At 40.7% G+C, this 18,624-nt stretch overlaps 1 protein-coding gene across 1 annotated transcript in view; it reads left to right on the top strand.

The window, feature by feature from the left end:
* The first annotated feature begins 14,403 nt into the window (after positions 1-14,403).
* Positions 14,404-18,624, top strand: part of kirrel3b (kirre like nephrin family adhesion molecule 3b) — a 225,181-nt gene continuing 220,960 nt past the window's right edge. Inside the window, exon 1 of the mRNA XM_036537269.1 lies at positions 14,404-14,547. Within this exon, the coding sequence (XP_036393162.1) occupies positions 14,505-14,547 (43 nt within the window). The 5' untranslated portion in view covers positions 14,404-14,504. The remainder of the gene's footprint in view (positions 14,548-18,624) is intronic.

Raw genomic sequence — 18,624 nt, forward strand, 5'->3', positions numbered from 1 at the left:
CGGAAGTTTGAATGGGTGATGGCTGCCATTGTTTCTGAGTCATCAACTTGTCCTTGAAGACTTTATCAGGTGTAGCTGTCTGGAATGTAGCAAAGTGTAGTTTTTGACTGGGTGAGTGGTGGAAAGTGAGTTTGCCATGTAATTTTCATACAGATTGCTATTTGACAAATCCAAAACAATCCTGCAAAGTTTCATGATGAGTCATAGTTGAGTCAGTTTAAGTGCTGCTGAAATTTGATTGGCTGATGACGGCCATCTTGTTATGACCATTTGTTTGCTATAGCGGCACCTATGAACGGATTTACACCAAATTTGGTAGGATTAAGTCTAATGGACTGTAGATGAGGCTGTAGGTGAGGGATCTCAAGTTTGGTGATTGGCCATTGCATTCAGGAGTTATTACTCATTATATAAATAGAGGCCATGCCCACATAGCTCATTGGTTCACTGCGTCCACATCTTTTAACGTAGCAACTTTCTTTATATTGGGATTAAAGATTTTGGTCTGAAGATGCTGTGTACCAAATTTTGTGCACATCAGACAAACCGTCTAGGAGGAGATAAATTTTAAAGGTTTTACAAAAAATTCAAAATGGCGGAAAATCCAATATAGCGCATCATTTTGGTTCAAGAGGCTTTTTTGTTCAACTGGAGGCAGGAAATCAGGTGAAAAAAGAATGTTGATTCTAGCCCAAATGGTTCAAGAGTTATAGTCAGGCCAGTCGGGGTATTTTTTTTTACCTGAGTAGTGGGTGACCATAGGAACCTATCTACCAAGTTTGGTAGCTCTAGCTTCTATAGTTTTTGCTGTGCAAACACTTTTAGGGCAGAAAAAAATAATAAAAATAATAAAAATCGGAACAAACACAATAGGGTTCCAGCACTACGTGCTTGGACCCCTAATAAATATAGCTGCAAGCAGCAATGAAGGGGTCAAGCACCTCAGGGCCACCAGGCAGACAACTAATGAGAACAACCCCTGACAGAGACACCAGTCCATCACAGGCTGAACAGACACATTGACACCCACTCTTACACTCACACGAATGTGCAATATAGCATGTCCAATTGACATTACCTGAATGTGTTTGGACTGTGGTAGAAAAATCAGAATACCCAGAGGAACGCCACATGAACACAGGAACAAGGTACACACTGAATGCAGACGCACCCTGAACTTGAAACCTCCATAATGTTAAGCAGTACTGCTACCCATTTGCACCACCGCACTGCCCCTCACTACATATATGTCAAGCTTAAACATAAGCAGTGCCATAAAATGCAGTGTGCCTTCTTGGGACATTGCAATGAGAAGTACCAACGCTGTTGGCGGAGTGCAATTTTTGGGTATTTGAAAAAATCGAAAATCATGGGAAAAATGGCAGAAAACATACCATATTAGCTGAATATAATAAAATGATTAGAAAAGGACCCCTCATTTTTTTAACACCTTTCTTGGCAAAAGACTTTCTGAAGATCAAATCTTATTTATTTAAAGAAATCATTTCATTTGATACCACCAGGCTTCTAAATAGCTTCATACCCCAGGCTGTGAAGATCATGAACACTCCCCCCCCCCCCCCCCCCACATCATTGAACCATTAATCTCCCCATAGGACCAGACAGACACTATTCTCCACTAGTGCAATCCATTTCATTCCGCACCTGGCAATTTTTGTACAGACAAAAAAAGATTATTTATTGACAGTACATGCTGCTATTCCCCTCCAAATGTTTACAAAACTGAGTGTATTGTTTATATGTTTTTTTAATTATCTTTGTAATTTATATACACTGTTGATATAGGAGAAGCCGCATTTCATTCTTGATTGTACACAAGTGCATGATAAAATGACAATAAATCTCAATCTGAAATCAATTTAATAAAATACACTGAATAAAACAAGGTACTCTGATATATTTTCTTCATCTGTTAGATGAAATTACCACATTTTAATAAAAATAAAAATAAACTAGTCTACTGGGATTTTTCTTTGTGTGGTCTGTGCCTTGTGATGTCCTTTAGAACAAAATGTCTTTAAAAACTAAGTACATGGACACATGGGTGTTTAAACCTGTTTTCAGTATAGCACCCCAAAGTGGCCAAATTTCACTAAACTTGCTGTGTGGCACCCAGGCCTAATTGTAAGCATGTGTATCGACTTTTATGCCAATGAACAAAAGCATTGCAGAGATATGGCCACTCTTCCTTTATGGCGACTTCACGGGCAAATTTGTGGGTACACTGTGGCCACATTGTTCAAACTGGCAACTATCCTTTAACAACTGTTAGACAATGGTCCAAAGAGGTAATATTTGTGTATCACCTCATTGTGCTGTAACTCTAGGAGGTGGTTAAACGTGTTTTTGACAAAATCAAAGATGGATGAAACACAAAATGGCTGATGTGGAGGTTTCATAAGTTCCCAGATAGGATCCTTAACTTTGATGAAACACAAGAAATTTAGTTGAGATATCTGCTTTTCTGCCAGAGTAATGGGTATTTTTATGATTTTTTATGGTATAGCGCCCCCAAGTGGCCAAATTTCATGAAACTTGGTGCATACCCAGTTTTGCTAATACCAACAAAGTGTACCAAGTTTGGCATCACTCCAACAAAGCATTACTGAGATATGACTCACTTCCTGTTTTGGTGTCTTCACCATGGAATTTCATTGGACGACAGCGGCCATATCGTTTGCCCGAGCAAAATTCCTTGAATATTTTTTGGTCAGGACCCTCTGTAGATGATACGGACCAAATTTGGTGGTGATAAGATCAATGGTCTAGGACTAGTTCGCAAAAGTAGGTTTTTCGAAAAATTGATCCATTACAGTGGATGAGTCTATTCAATTCATCATGACCCAGGGATTCAGTGGAAATAAGGATCACAACTCTAGGACAAACGGTTCAAAAGTAATAAGCAAAAATGTATTCTGAAATTTGGCCTGTTGGTGGAGCTACAGGGATTGATGGATTGACTCCAAATTTGGTGCCTGGATACCTTGGACTGTGCTCTATGAGGGTGCCAGATTCCACCAACATCCACCTAGGGCTTCTAAGACCTGCCATAGAAAACCACTGAAAAAATGATAATACCAAGATGGCCGAAAAACAATATGGCCGACACACAGGTTTCATGCTTTCCCAGCTAGAGTCCTTCACTGTGATGATGCACAAGAAATTTGGTTGAAACATCTGCTTTGGTTCCAAAGCTATAAGCATTTGATTTTTTTTTCTGTTTTTTCTGGTATAGCGCCCCCATATGGCCAAAAGTCATGAAACTAGGTGGGTACAAACGATTCAAAAGTTATAAGCAAAAATGTACCTTGAAGTTTGGCCTGTTGGTGGCGCTACAGAGATAGATGGATTGACCCCAGATTTGAGGCCTGGATGCCTTTGGTGCTTGGACCCCTAATAAAAACTGCAAAAATACAGAAATAGCCTTTTTCATTACCATTTTTCATGTTTATTTTTCATTTATTTATGTGTTTATTTATTTATTTATGCATTTATTTATGTAATTATTTATGTTTATGTCATTTTTGTCATTCTGTGCAACAGTACTGAAGTATAGAAGAAGAGGGTGATACATTTCATACATTATAAAGGGTGACATACAACTACAGTGTGGAATCCCCTCAATCAAGTAATAATGTAAACAAACAACTGGTAGGTATTTAGTTCTGAGCAAAATTTCACTGTGTGCATCAGTGGACCTTGTTCCCTGATAAGAAATGCAAACGCATTATGGTAGTACCCTTTCAGCCTCGTGGAATGTGACTCTCAAAAGGCTGCTTTGTTTCTTTTTAAGAAATGGGAAATTAAAACAGTCATATGCATACGTGTTATGCATAGTGTTACTTGATTAGACTAACTATAGTCTTAACGCTGGTGAGACAGAGGCATTCAACCCACATTTTCACACAGCAAAACCAGGTCATGTCCCCTTCCCTACCTGCAGCCTTATAACATAAACACACTTTAAGCCTTGCCCCAATAATGATGTTGGCATGAAGGAATCAAAAGATGAATTATCACTGAATGCTGAATGTTTACTTTGACTGAAATACAACAATGAATTGATTGAATAATGAACAAAACACATTCTTCAATGTCTGAAATAAAAGCTTTATTAGAGGTCACAGTGGAAGAACCATTACAGCTCACAATGATACTCTAATTATACTATTTAAGTGTGGCACTCTATAGTGATTGCTTACACGTGGATGAAGACATCCTATTCAATGCAACATAACATACTCCTGATCTGTTCAGTCAAGCTATTTAAGCATACAAACCATATGCAAGCATATGCAAATCAGTCCATTAATGTGAATCACTGGAATTTACTAATGGATCCATTAAAACAAACAACAAAAAAGCAGTGTTCCATTCACTAGCAAACATGATTCAATTTATGAACATTTTCAGCTGCACTAAATTAAAAATAAAATAAATCGTTCAATAATTCTAAATTGAATATGAGATCAGCTTTAAAATGAGCGTTCAATACAGTAAATACAGTTGGATTTACAGTTGGAGCGTTCAATACTGTAAATACAGTTGGATTCAATCAAAATTCAATCAATCCAAAAAAAAACAAAAAACAAATCCAGGACTGATGCGGTCCCCTGCATTTTGTCAAAACTGCCAAGTTATCTTACTTATATAAAGTGTATTGAAACATATAAACTTCTATTAGCATTTTATTAAACTTATATAAGAATGCACCAGTGAAAAGTATCCATTTTGTTACAGAAGTCATCATGAATGACCAGTGTAGTGCATCATTGTGTGTATTGGTGAGTACTGTATAGCCGTTTTCGCATATGAACTCCGGACAATGTCCGGAGAATCAGGTCCGCTCTTTGTCCGGAGGTGCCCTTTCACACATGTAGCACAAAACAGGAGACTGTCAGATGCGTTCACACCTGTTGGAAATATTCCATTTGGTTTAGGCGAGGGGTGGCGCTTGGGTAGAGTGTGCAGGAGGCAGAACATGACGCGAAAAGTACACTGCAGAAATCACAGTGGCTGTATTCGAAGCCGCCCACTGCATACTACACAAGTATATACTCAGAGGTGGAAAACCCTGGCTTCAGAAAGTAAAAGTCCTGCCACGTATTTCTTCCACCCATGCACTACACCAGCTAAATTTAATTAGCACATCTCTTCAGCCAGGTAGAGGAGCTAATTAGTGAAATCACCTTGTTTAGTGAATGGACTTTTACTTTCTGAAGCCAGGGTTTTCCACCTCTGTATATACTGTATACTGCATGCTGTTTTTCAGTGTAGTACCCAGTATGCAACCATTAATCATTACATTTGTAGTATGTTACATTGTCGCATGAAATCATTGCGAGTTTAGAAATGTCCAGATTTCCTCGTGGTATTTTCCAGTTAGACACCACTTGCATTCTCACGAGTGAAAAGTATTGACAAGTTCACGAAAGGTATTCCAGAGTTGAAGTATTTTCAGGTTTTTTCTTTTCAATATATTACCTTTCGGTGGTATGGGCACATAATGTGGCACGGAGGAGAAGGCGGCAAACATAACTATTGTACTTTTGGGTAGCCTATAAAAAAATATCACACATAACCATCCAAATGGTGCTACCGGTACACAATTTATTTTAATAATTTATTATTAATTATACATATCATACATATACTTATAACAGGAAGGTAAGTTTTTGTTGTCCGCTATGTAATGTTAGTTACTTACTTAGTTACAGCTTAGCTAGCTAGTAACCAGATAATAAACTACTAACCAACATTATTATCATAAGAGACAGGTTTTGGCAGTATAGCTATAGCTAACAATCTCTTTAACAATCATTGGACTCAATATAACATGTATTTGGATGTATCCGCAATATCAACGAAGTGGAAAGCAAAAAACAGGCAAGCAGAAATGAGTATGAAACAGATGTTTGTATTCTTCCGGGTTCCCGCCAATCGCATGATAGTAACGTCATCAACACGCCCACTCACTCGCTGTGAATTCTCCGGAAAATGACCTGCTCTATTCACATATGGACTTAATCCGACTGACGGACTTTGTACTAGGGAGCTGGCAGAGTGAAGTCCGTCTAATGTCCAACCCGACTGATTCAGACATTTGTGTTCTCACATACAGCTCCTCCAGGTAATGGCTAGATAGGTTCTGGCTTTCAGTACATGTCTGAAAGGGGATTTTGTGAGTACTTTGTACGTGTATGTATTTACAGAGATGGGCAAACATACGTCGTAAAGTAATGTAGTACAAAGTGCAAAATACCCTTATAGTAAATGTATCAAAACCAGACATACTGGTATGAAAAATGTATCAACATTAATTGCGTCATTTTGTATATTGTGTATTTTGAAAATACAAAAATACATTTCCTAGGAAACATTAAATGTGCATTTATATGTAATTTAAGTGCATAGGGAGTACACTTTTCTGGATAAACTCTTCTGAGCAGGGAAGTATCAAGTGAGAATGTACCAAATGTTTTAGAGCAACAACAGATATTTAGCTGGCAAAAAAATAATGGCAACATATTTCATATTTTAGTGGCAGCATAATTCAACTGCCTGCTGTGACCAGGTAGTGGTAACAGTCAAAGGTCTTGGCTCTAGGGTACTCAACTACGCCACCTGGGGACTTTCACCCCAAGAAATGCTTACGACTTAGATTCCTAAGATATAGTACGGAGACTAGAGGGTTTTCACATGCAGGTAAGCTAGCAGAAAAGACAGAGACGTGGTATTTCAGTTAAATACAAAAGTTTATTGAACAAATAAATTAAATAAAAAAAAACAAACCTGCCCTTATTGCTACAACCTCTTAAAAAACAGGTGGGAGGGTAATAAGGGCAAGCAATGCTGCCAGAGGACGGGGTAATGGCTGCCACCAGAGACAAACTATTGACAAATGAGGGGATGAGTAGGCTGATCGCCGAGGAGGTTACCTTTTCTGGGAAGGGGAGAGACCGACACACCACGCGTGCCCTTGTTCCTGGTGCCTGCTAACACACACACGTACATATACACACGCACAGCAAATAGTGACCACAGCAAATAGTGAAGTGCACGTTACCACTACAACACTGCATGCAGTGCATGAAGGAGAGGACCCAGGTCCAGCGACCCACCCTGCAGACCAGCAGCTACACTCCCTGATAACTATATAAGGGGGAAAAAGGGGGGGACGATTAGAGCCCCAACCAGTTGGTTAAGGGTTAAATACAAAGTTAATATAAAAATGTTGAGCACAAATAGTTAAAAAGCAATAAAACAAAACACTGGGGCAGCCAGTACGCCTAAAATCCGTCTGCCGATAAAAATCACGCACAAACAAGTGGCCAAACACTCAGGCCACTTACCTAAAAACCTCGAGGATGGCAAAAGCTAACTAAAATTACAGGAGGCAAAGCAGCAGTGGCAAATCTTCCTAAAGAGGTAACAAACCAATATTCGTTATGGTTTAGCGTTCGCATAGCAGTACCGAGTACACAACATACATGATCCCCAACTGCCGCGAGCTGCACACACGGGAAGAGGTAGCCCCTAGTTTAAAATTTTACCTCTACGTGCCTTCCGGTTAACGTAAGCGAAACTGCTGCCTACTCGACGTCTCCAGCACAGACCTAAATTAAAACATTGCCGTTACACACACGCATATTTAAAATACATGATCAATTGTTTGCAACATGGATTTTAATAAAGGTACGGGTGCAACAGATTAAATAAAACGCAAATACCTTCAGTGAAGCACATACACACACCACAGGACGCGTTGGTAGAACCACAAATACCTGTTACCAAACAATTCAATTTTAAACCCATGCGTGAGCACAGCAACGATCTAACGGTAATTGAAAATCAAACAGGGAGCACATACCTTTTCAGCATTGATAGCGTTACGCACCGGAAAGCAGTGAACTAAGGGACTCGAACTGCCGTACCTGACGAAGCGGCCATATATATATATATATACAAAAACGGGAACCTTGGCTAATTAGTGGTTAGCCACCCGAGTGCTACTAGGGGGCGTGGCCAAGGAAGGGGCTACGGTGGCTGAGAGGCAAAAGGGTAACTCTGCCGGTCACACTGCATTATCAGATAACACAAGTGTAGGATTGAAAGTACTGAGCTTATAAAATGCTCAGTGTCACATTTTAACAACGTGCTACACCTCTAAAAATAATTTATTTTTACAATTTAAATCGTAACAAATCAAAATGAACTCACTAGCTAGCAACACCTCCCACCATGATAGATTCACCGCCTCGCTTGCAACCACTCCACTAGCTCATAGCAGTGCACACCTTATAGGAGAAATCAGTATTTCTGATTCAAAAAACAAAAGTGGATGAAACTATCAGCTAAAAACAAAGATGAAGGAGAGGGAAGGGGCGATTAATATATTGTTGCATCTAACCTGGTGGGCCTTACCTGTGTTTACTTGAATGTCAAAGAGACGTTGTAGAAAAATGATAGATCTATCATTGGGGGAATCGGACAGAGACCAGGAACTCATTTAAGTATCTTGAAGACAAGGCGTAGGTTTGCATATGGATGGTAGGGACATGTCCTTACCAGTATTTTGGGAGGACAGAATTGTCCCTACCAATATTTGCGCAAACTCGTTCACATTATCTTTGGAGCAAAGTCATACTAGATAATTCCGATGTGCCCTCGGTTGTTGTGTCTCTACCAATGGTGAGAGCAAACCTACACCCTTGCTTGAAGATAAGACAAAAATGCCTCTTTAAAGTATCATGATACAAATTAGTGAGATTTGTCCAAGCCTATCAGATACAAATTATAAAATACACAAAAGTATTTCAAACCTGTATTTCAAATGCTTATAATAGAAATGCTGTCCATCCCTGTATACATATGATGATAGGATTGGTGTCAAATGCCATACTTCAGTACTGGTAGAAGTGACACTTAGCATTACGATAAAGCAATGGAAACTTACTATGATGTCATTCTTCCTTAATTAGTTTGCTTTGAATTGAAGGGCTGAATTGTGAGTAAACGCAGTTAGACCACACTTAGACCATGCTTGGAAAATGAACATGTTTATGTTCTGTGCAGAGACCAGGGAGAAGTGGAGGGAGGGGATCTTTTGGGGGTAGTGGGTTAGATGCCTGTGGGGAAACGGGCCTTGTTGAGTTACAGCATATTGGCTGCTTTGTTCTGCATTTTCAATTGGGGCCAGTGGCAAAACAGCTCTTAACTGAATATTCATATGTGCTAATAGTGATCTGAATCAGCACACTTTACAGTATTTTGCTTTGATGCTAAATGCCACAAACATCAGCATTTTCTTTTCTTACTTCATACCCCCTCAAAAAGCACAAAAAAAAAAAAAAAATACATAAAGACACACACACACACACGCATAATCACACACATTATCACATGCAGTCAGTGGCATGCTTTGAATTGAGAGCCGCTGTCCTTCAAAACAAACAAAAAAAAAGCTGGCCGCGCTCTTTGAAATGCGATTAACATATACAGTAGAACAATGGTGAAGAAAACAAATGCTGATTCCACTCAATGAAGGGGCATAGAATCAATATGTGCAATATAATGGCAATTCCAAAGTAAATAAGCAGGAAAAATGTGACACTTTTGCTTTTGAAAAGGATGGTTTATTGCTATGTGCTTACTACCATCTTGTTCAGAGTTAATTTCCCTTGTGAGGCATGTATTGAAATGCTTGATATGTGTAAGTAAAGACTCCTGTTAGGGCTTACTGCCTCATAGAACATCTATGTATATCTACTATTTGTATCTTAACAATATCATCTCTGTGATACTTCAAGTGATGTCAGGTAAGTGGGGACATAGACCTTTAAATTTAGAACTGTTGGTATATACTCTCCATGGCAACCTGGCAAGGGGATGCCTCTTCCAGGACAGCGTTACAGATGAATATTCAGGGGAATGTTATATGTATATAGAGTATAGTATTAATTACTTTCTCCATTGCTTCCAAGTCAGTCCATGTCAATGCTTTATCTATTTTAAATGTTTGATGTAGACGTGATTCTTCATTAATTATAAACATTAACAAACATTCATGACAAATAATTTTGCTATTCTACCCAGCCCAATAAATTCATTCCATTAATGTAGGTCTCAGTCAGGGTGTTTGAATCGAGTAAATTAAATAGGGTCTGCTTGATCTTCTGAGATCTCCGGTTCATTCTATCATCAGTTAATGTACATCCTTTCCACGTAACCTGGCTACCTTTGTAAACAGTGCCATTGTGACTGAACAATCCACTCCAGTTCAGATTTTTTGTGATGGCAGGGCCAGGCACATACAATTTTCAAGAGTACATAGCATATAATGTCAGAGTATAATAGCAGAGGGAACACTCTGTGTATGACTGTGTCATGACTGCGGCGTCTTAGCCGGTTGTTTTCTTTTCCCTGTCCATGTGCTTTTGTTTTTCCTTGTGTTCTAGCCCTGCCCCGTTCTCCGCCCACCTGATTGTCTCTACCTGCCTGCCTGCACACCTGCATCCCATCTTGTCATCTGCCTTGCCCTATATATTCCCCGTTTGTTTCTTGTATCGTTGCTAGTTCGTCTCAGTTATCTGTTTCGCTACAAGCTATTTTTCCTGTTCTGCCTGCCAGCCTGTTTTCCCGATCTTGCCTGTTTCCCTCGACCGTGTTTTTGGATCTGTTTGGTACTGTTAGCCGTGTTTTTCTGGTTTTCCGACTTTGCCTGTTTTTGACTTCGTTTTCTGGATTCCCCGTATCGGCTTATTATACTTCGCTTGGTGCACCCATTCCGCTGTCTGCGCTTGAGTCCCTGCCTGAGTTGTGACAGCCTGTTTCATGTGGCAATTTCCATAGACCTGTGGTTCTCCCGGAACACACTGTCAACACCATTATCACCATTGCGTTAAGAAATGCGTCATTTTATGAATACTGAATCTGGATTTCTGGAAATGAACGCTGCTGCCACAGCACATCAGAGGTCAGGACAAATTCCATTGTAACAAAGGCCTTAGAGGACAGGGAGAGTTGTGTATATATATGTATATGTATGTGTATATTTTATGTTTATGTGTACATACATATACACATATGTACATCTTTATGTATATGTGCAAGTATATGTTTATATGTATGTGTATGTACATGTTTAATTATAGATACAGTATATGATAAATCTAAGGAAAGTGTTTTGCCAGAGAGGATTTCCGTTTATTAACCAATTGATCTAATTGGGGTATCAATTACTTGGTGGAGCTTCCTAGGGTTCATTTTCATACACTTGTTCACCTTTGCAGAAAACTTTTTTGCATGATGAACTTCAGCTTTGTCACATGCAATGCATATATACATGATAAGGAGATAACTATAGATATAAAATTACAATTTTAATTGTAATTTCTTATTTGTCGATGGCTGGAGGAAGCAGCCCTAGAAACAGCTGTGTGCTTTAATCACTGACTCAGTGAGGAGATCCCACAGAAAGGTTTTACCACAAGAAAGCCAATAGGAGTAGGACCTGTTCCACTCCAGGTTCTCTTAGGAGACAAAATATCATGTCACATACGATGCTGACATAGCACAGCAGAACAATGCTATAGCAGAACAATGGTAAGTGTGCGGTGGCATTATCTGAGGTCCAGAAAACAATAATACCAGATGGCTGCTAGCAACTGCCTGCTGTTGTTTCCCCTCATTGAAGAGGGGCTGACCACAAATCCCTTCGTCAGCCGTGTTGTGATGCATACAGTGACTGATGCTGAAGCCCCTGCAGGGTCAGTTTATCATACTTTGCTTCTGCATACAGACATACAGAGATTTTATTCTTTTTTACATCTCAAGATGCTCACTCCTGAAAATAGCATTCATTGTTTGAATGGTTGAGAGTGTGTGCATGTTGTTGCTGGAGTAAACTTGTTTTGCCCATATTTTTTAATAGGACAATAGCATTAATTGAGGAACAATTAGCTTTAATTGAGGAACAGGCACATACAACCCCCCACCCCCCACACTCACACATACAATTCTGCATGGAAACACTCACCCAAAATCTGTCATGCACTGTTACAAGGAGTAGGGTGAATCCAAACAGAATACTCAGAGAAAAATGTGATTATAAACAAAGTTTTCTTCACTGAAGGCTTTAGAAATGAAAAGCAGGCTTAATACATGAGTGCACACACAAAGCATGGCAACTCAAAACTAAGCAACACACAAGGGAAAAGGCAGGGCTTGAATAGTAGACAAAACATGTGACAACACTAACTAAACACAGATGTAACACATTAACTACATGAGACAGTAAACAAACAGGAAGTGAAGCTACTGATGGTAGTCCTGGGAGCAGCAGCCAAAAGCCCAGACAGGATGTTATGAGGATGCCTGTTGGTCATTGTGGGAAGCAGCAGTCAAAACACACACATATGCACCTTTGTTTCCATTCACACATCCTGTCTATCATCCACACTCACAGATACACACAGACGCAGACACACACACATACACACCTACATCTGTGCACAGAAATACTCATCCATTATCTGTCACACACACACAAACACACACACACACAAACACGCATGATCCTTCTACTCACACATCTGTCATGCACACACACAGAGACACACGCCTTGCAACTTGAAACTGACAGAACCATTTAAACCAGACAAAACAGCTGTGTTTTAAACACCCTCCCAATAAAAGGAAGTCAGTTGTTCCACATTGTCACTGACTATAAACTCTCAGGCGCTGTGCATCAAATGCCTTTGTTATAATAATATCCAAAAAAAAAAAAAAAAATCAAATGATGCAAATCCTCATTAGATATTGATTGCTGCCCTTTTTCCCAAGGTAGACTGGGTGATCTGTTGGAGTTATCTGTTTTTGAAATCCGCAGAAACAAAATCATCGATTGTCAGAACTAACAAGCACCCCGGGTGGAAGATTTCACTGAAGCTGACAAATAAACTTTCCTCTTGAAAGTCAGAATTCCTCATCTCCTCTGAATTTGGCTCGGAGCATTTGGAGCACTCGCAAACCACTTTACCCACTGGTTCCATCTTGGAGAGATTTGTACACTTCTCACAGCTCCATGCTATTCGTGCCAGGTTTAAAAACATCACCCGATCATTTGTTTGGGAAAGAATGAACTTGCCGATGAAGTTCTTAATATCCAGTTAATTTGTCATTAATTCATTCATACCACTCCTCAACAGCTTCTTTTCCACACACACACACACACACACACACATTTAAAGTTACATAAATGAACATCTAGTAATTATACAGATGCTCTTTAGCAGAATGATTGATGTAGTGCAAGGTAATAAGCCTGCAAACAGAGATAGGGAGATATGATAATCTTTCAAACCACAACTGAAACAGTGACATTGCATAACACAATGCTGTAATCAACAGATTGTCATGCACAAGTGAGGCCATATATACACACACAGGCAGAAGGGGCAAGATGGGAGGGCTGGCCCTGCTCTCTGCACAGCTAGGAAATGTGAAATGTGCAGCAGGCAAGACTTGTTAGGTAGAAGCATGTTATCCAGTCTGTGCTCTTCTGCTGAAGGCTGAGGCAAAGCAGACAAATGCCTCTGTCCTCATTTCAGCAGAAATGAAAAAAGGGAAAAAAATCAAACAAGAAAAAATGAAAAACATCATAATGTCTAATGTCTGTAAAGCATATTATGCTGGTGATTTCTTAATATTATTATTATTATTATTATTGTTTTGTTAATTCTAAGCGGTTTTCAGTCAGGCTCACAGGTGATGAATGGCCCATGTCAGGCAGAGACCCAGCCAAGGAGGCTGTTCTTTTGTTTTCCAGGTCTGCACTGGTCCACTGTGCCAAACTGGTCTCTTTTGATTCTAATTGAAGCTGTCTGTGTTTGTATGTAGACTCCGCTTCCAAGAGATTATGTCCAAGTTTCTGTGCGCCTCACAGAGGAACAGACACAGACACTTGGGGCACACAGACAGGCAGGCAGGGAGGAGCAGTGAAGAAGTCCTCTGCAGCCTGCTCTTTGACTGGCTGAGAGAGAGAGAAAGAGAGAGAGAGATCACTTTAGCGAGAGAAGGGGAGGGAGGCAGACACTGACACTCTGAGACTGAGAATGGAACAGCAGTGAGAGAGAGAAAGGCGGCAAACAAGCCAAAAGAGAGAGAGAGAGAGAGAGAGAGAGAGAGAGAGAGAGAGAGGATCATATCAACGAGCTCACATCAACAGGAGAGCAAAGCGAAGCTGACTGACAGGGAACCCAGGAAGACTAATTTAGCAAGAGAGGTGGAGGAGGTGAAAAAGAAGACAGGACCAAAGGAGGAGACAAAAAAAGAAATACATCCCCACAGAAAGGTTCGTGAGGGAGCTATTGCCAGCGCCCCCCCCCCCCCCCCCGAACTGTACTCTAACGCACTGTGGTGTGAACGCATGCCTGCTTCTCAGACCCACAGACTACTACTACTGGCTCCACTTTGACTCGACAATGATCTCACATCTCTTCCTCATCCTGTGGCTTGTGGGACACGGTAAGAAAACTGGGTCCTTGTTTTTGGTTGCTTCACCTCCTGTCTCTTGTCTTTGCCTCCGTACGAGACTGGCTAACTGACACTGTTTCAGTGTTATGAGTGTGTGCAACGCAGGTGCTGGGTCAGGGAGTTGTGTGAGGTTCTCAGCTTGTGTGTTCAATGTGTCTCTATTGAGGAAAGCTGCTCTCATTTAATAAGTAACATGGAAATCCAGGTCTAGTGCTCGGGATACTAGCTCAGAGGGAGGCTGCAAATAATTTTTGCCAGAGGGAACCTTTCCCCCTGATGCTTAAAAAAAAACAGTTTCAACTCTGCTTGGCACATGCCTCTGGTCTGCTGAATAATGTTCCTTTTTCAGTCTGGATAAACATGTCAGGCAGGTTTACAGAGTGTCTACAATCAGGCTCAGTGATGCAGGATCCTCGAGTCACATTGATTTGGAAATGTGACAGGATTTCAAATAGAGCTGCCTTGGGGGGTTCAACGACCAAAACAATGAAACAAGATGTGGTGTTCAGAGACAAAAAAGAAAGGAAGAATGAAAAAAGAAAAGCTGTCCAGTGTGATTCCACAGGATTCACTTACGGTTCACTTAGCTCAGATACACTTTCACAGATTCAGATTCATTTAGCTCTCTCAGACTCAGGGAGAGTCTGAGAGAGTGGTGTTACATCTTTTCGCCACCAGGTGGTTGTCTTCTGAAAATGATATAACTATTTTGATATAAGCCACACTGAAGCAGGGAAACTTCATCATCTGGTCTTCCTGCAAATTGCTCAGCAGAAAGTGGCAGAGGCAAATGAATTTTGCTTCGATGTTTTAGTATCTACATTCTGAAACCCAGGAAAACGGTCAACAGCGAGTACACAGAAGTGCCAGAATAACTTTGTTAACAAAGTTTGACCCCCTCGTACTGAGCTGTAGCGTTCAAAGAGTTTTGTGTGTGTGTGTGTGTGTGTGTGTGTGTGTATGTGTTTCTCAGGGGTGAAAATCAAGTCCTCATCATTTGAGACACATGGTACTGTCTTCAGAGAGGTGTGAAACTGAAAAATTTTTACAGCTCAAATCGCCTGACATTTCAAACTCCCTTTGTTTCCAACAGCATTTCAGAAATCGCCTCCAATCGAGATCCAGGGAACAGGGAGGATGAATTAATTTCAGACGATCCTGCTTGCTCACATAAGTGACACTTGTAGTGACACTTTGTCCTGGGACAGTTCCTGTGGATAATTACATAAATACAATATAGATCCTAACATTCCCCCTCTTTTGATCATAGATTATATCATAGGTTATAATCTTCTGATCAATCATACAAATGTAGTAACAGTCTACACAACCCTGTGGTCCTGATGACATGAACATATTTGCAGGAAATCTGTAAACCTTCCACTTGCGACCAAGACAAATACTTCATGTTCTTTTTCATCATCTTGCTGTAGCATTCCACGTGGACTGTCTGTCCTTGTTGCTTTCTTGTTGCATCTAGGGCAGTCAATGTATGTTCCTGGGAACATAATGTAGTCATCTGCTGCTACTCCTGTTGCTGGCCTGAACACTGAGGTGATGAAGTGTGGTGCAGATAATGGTAATCGTGTAGGTGTCTGGGGATGTGTCAGTTGTAGACTGACACATCCTGTAGACTTGTACGTATATTTGGTCACCTGGTCCAAGCCTGTGTTCTTAGTCGTCGGACTTGGGCTGATGAGCGCAGGACACCTTGAATCTGTGTAGATGTGTACAGTCTTCCCTTTTGCAAGGGCACAGGCTCTTGCTAGAGCCTTCACCTCTGTCCCCCTCTGCTGAGATTTGATTAGGTAGTGCTTCAGCCTCAATCACCCCAGGTAATTCTGTGGTTAGCTCAATCTGGGCATTTCTTGTGCAGTTTTGCACACTTTACAGAGTTCTGTTACATCTAGCTGGTTTACACACTCGCTTCCATACACAAATGAAAAATCATGGCCATTCTCCACACATTCACACACATGCACACGCAGGCCTGGCTTCACACACTAACACACGCACAGATACAGAGCTCTTCTGACACACAAACTCAATTTAACTGACAATTCAACTCACATAACACTTACACACAACCAGTTTTGCTACTCTCAAACATATTCACACCTCACAAAAGAAAAATAAGGAGAGGAAAAAACAAAAAGAGTGAAAAAAACAAACCACTAGCACTCGAACCCAGACCGAACCTGTGGGACTCTAACCCACAGGCGGGGACTCTAACCCCTCAAGACCAATAATAATGAGAAGAAAAACCAGTGGGACTTGAACCCAGACCTAACCTGTGGGAATCTAATCCACAGGCAGGGACTCTAACCCACAGGCAGAAAAAGACATAACAGAACCTGTGGGACTCTAACCCACAGACAGCGAGTGTAACCCCTAACTACTGGGGAATAAACTTGGCCTCACAACAATTTGGAAGTTTAATTGGATATGGTTATCAACGTAGAACACAAAAAGAAAAACAGTACACTTACTTGACATATGGACTGGGTCACAGAAAGACTGGCCTGGACAGAATGGTGGATAATACTAATAAGAGGATAACTGATAGGAACATTGCCTACCACTTTTTTAAGGACTCACAATCTGCCTCCACCAATTCAGGGGTCCAGATCTCTGATCCTCCAGTCGTATATCCCGGACAAGTCCCCAGATGTTAGGTTCTACTTTGTGGAATGGACAGTGTGATGAATGAGATGAGACTGGTCTTGCAGAGATGAGGTTTATTCCCCAGGAGTGAAAGTTATGCACGCAAACAGCACCCAAACTAAGACTGCCTAGGCTCAGATGAGCACTCACAGAAATACCTAGGTGTGATTAGGCCACACCTCAACAGTTGTTGATTGGGTTTAGACAGAGGCAGTGGATCTGTCCCAATATGGTGGTGACACTTTGGCAGTTCCCACTGACAATTTGGTGTCATCTGCCTTCGTATGGTAGTGACACTTTGTTTTATGTCAGTTCCCACAGACAACTTGGTGTCATCTGCCTTCGTATGGTAGTAACACTTTGCCCTGTAGTGACACTTTCCTGGGACAGTTCCTGTGGATAATTAGATAAATGAAATGAAGATCCTAGATACATGTCTGGTAAATGGTTGAAGCCATTACAGTTTCCTTGATGTTATTATGTATGGTATTGATAGGACTTTTCACAACCAAGTATGTGGGCATTTTTATGTTATCTTTAGATACAGTAAGTCTACTACTGAAGAATAATGCAGGTGTAAGACCCATTACATTTGTTATAGGTCCACAGTAGTCCACAGGAGCTCCCCCCCCCCTTCCTTATTTCTATTTCAGGAAGTTGACATAGACATATTGTTACAGAGCTTTATAAATGAACATGCAGAGATAAGGATGACAGGAATATATCCTTTTTTAATCTCTCTTCATAGCTGAAGCTGTCACTTTAGGCAGACACTGAAAATGAATGGATATCTTAGATACAACAGGCAGATGCTGGTTCACATAGCAATTCAGCAGAGCCAGTTATTACTGTACTATAATATAATATAAACACTGTCAGGTAAACATGAGTTAAAAACGTGGGCCTCTTAGATTTTTTTTTTTTACTGGCCCCTGGGGAACGTGTTTTTCCCTGTAGCTTATTCCTGTTTTACAAATTATTGTACTATTTGTGTCATAGCTCCTGTCAGCAGAATCTGGGGGAAATGATGATGATAATAATATTCTCCATGAAAAAAAAGGAAAAGAACAGGGAAGGTTCTCTGTGCCTGACGGCCTCGGAAAGTGAGTGGGTGCACCTCGTCCTGTCAGTTGTCACGGCGGCGTTGTGTCTCCTGCATGCCGAGAAGGGAACTGGAGAGAGCTCATTGGAGACGGAATGTAGGGCACCCTTTTCTGTTACAACCTCCACAATGGACTCTGAGCCGAAAACATTCCTGAATGACTTTGTGTGTGCTCAAACTAGGAAGGGTACTTGAAGGAATGGGCCCTCTGGGTTGAACTGGAGTGCACACCCACACTCTTGGATCTGTGACAGTAATGATATTTTCTTTTTATGTGGGCCTCTGCCCCTCTGATGCGATAA

This window comes from Megalops cyprinoides, chromosome 9 (genome assembly GCF_013368585.1).
Source record: "Megalops cyprinoides isolate fMegCyp1 chromosome 9, fMegCyp1.pri, whole genome shotgun sequence".
Taxonomy (NCBI): Eukaryota; Metazoa; Chordata; class Actinopteri; order Elopiformes; family Megalopidae; genus Megalops; species Megalops cyprinoides.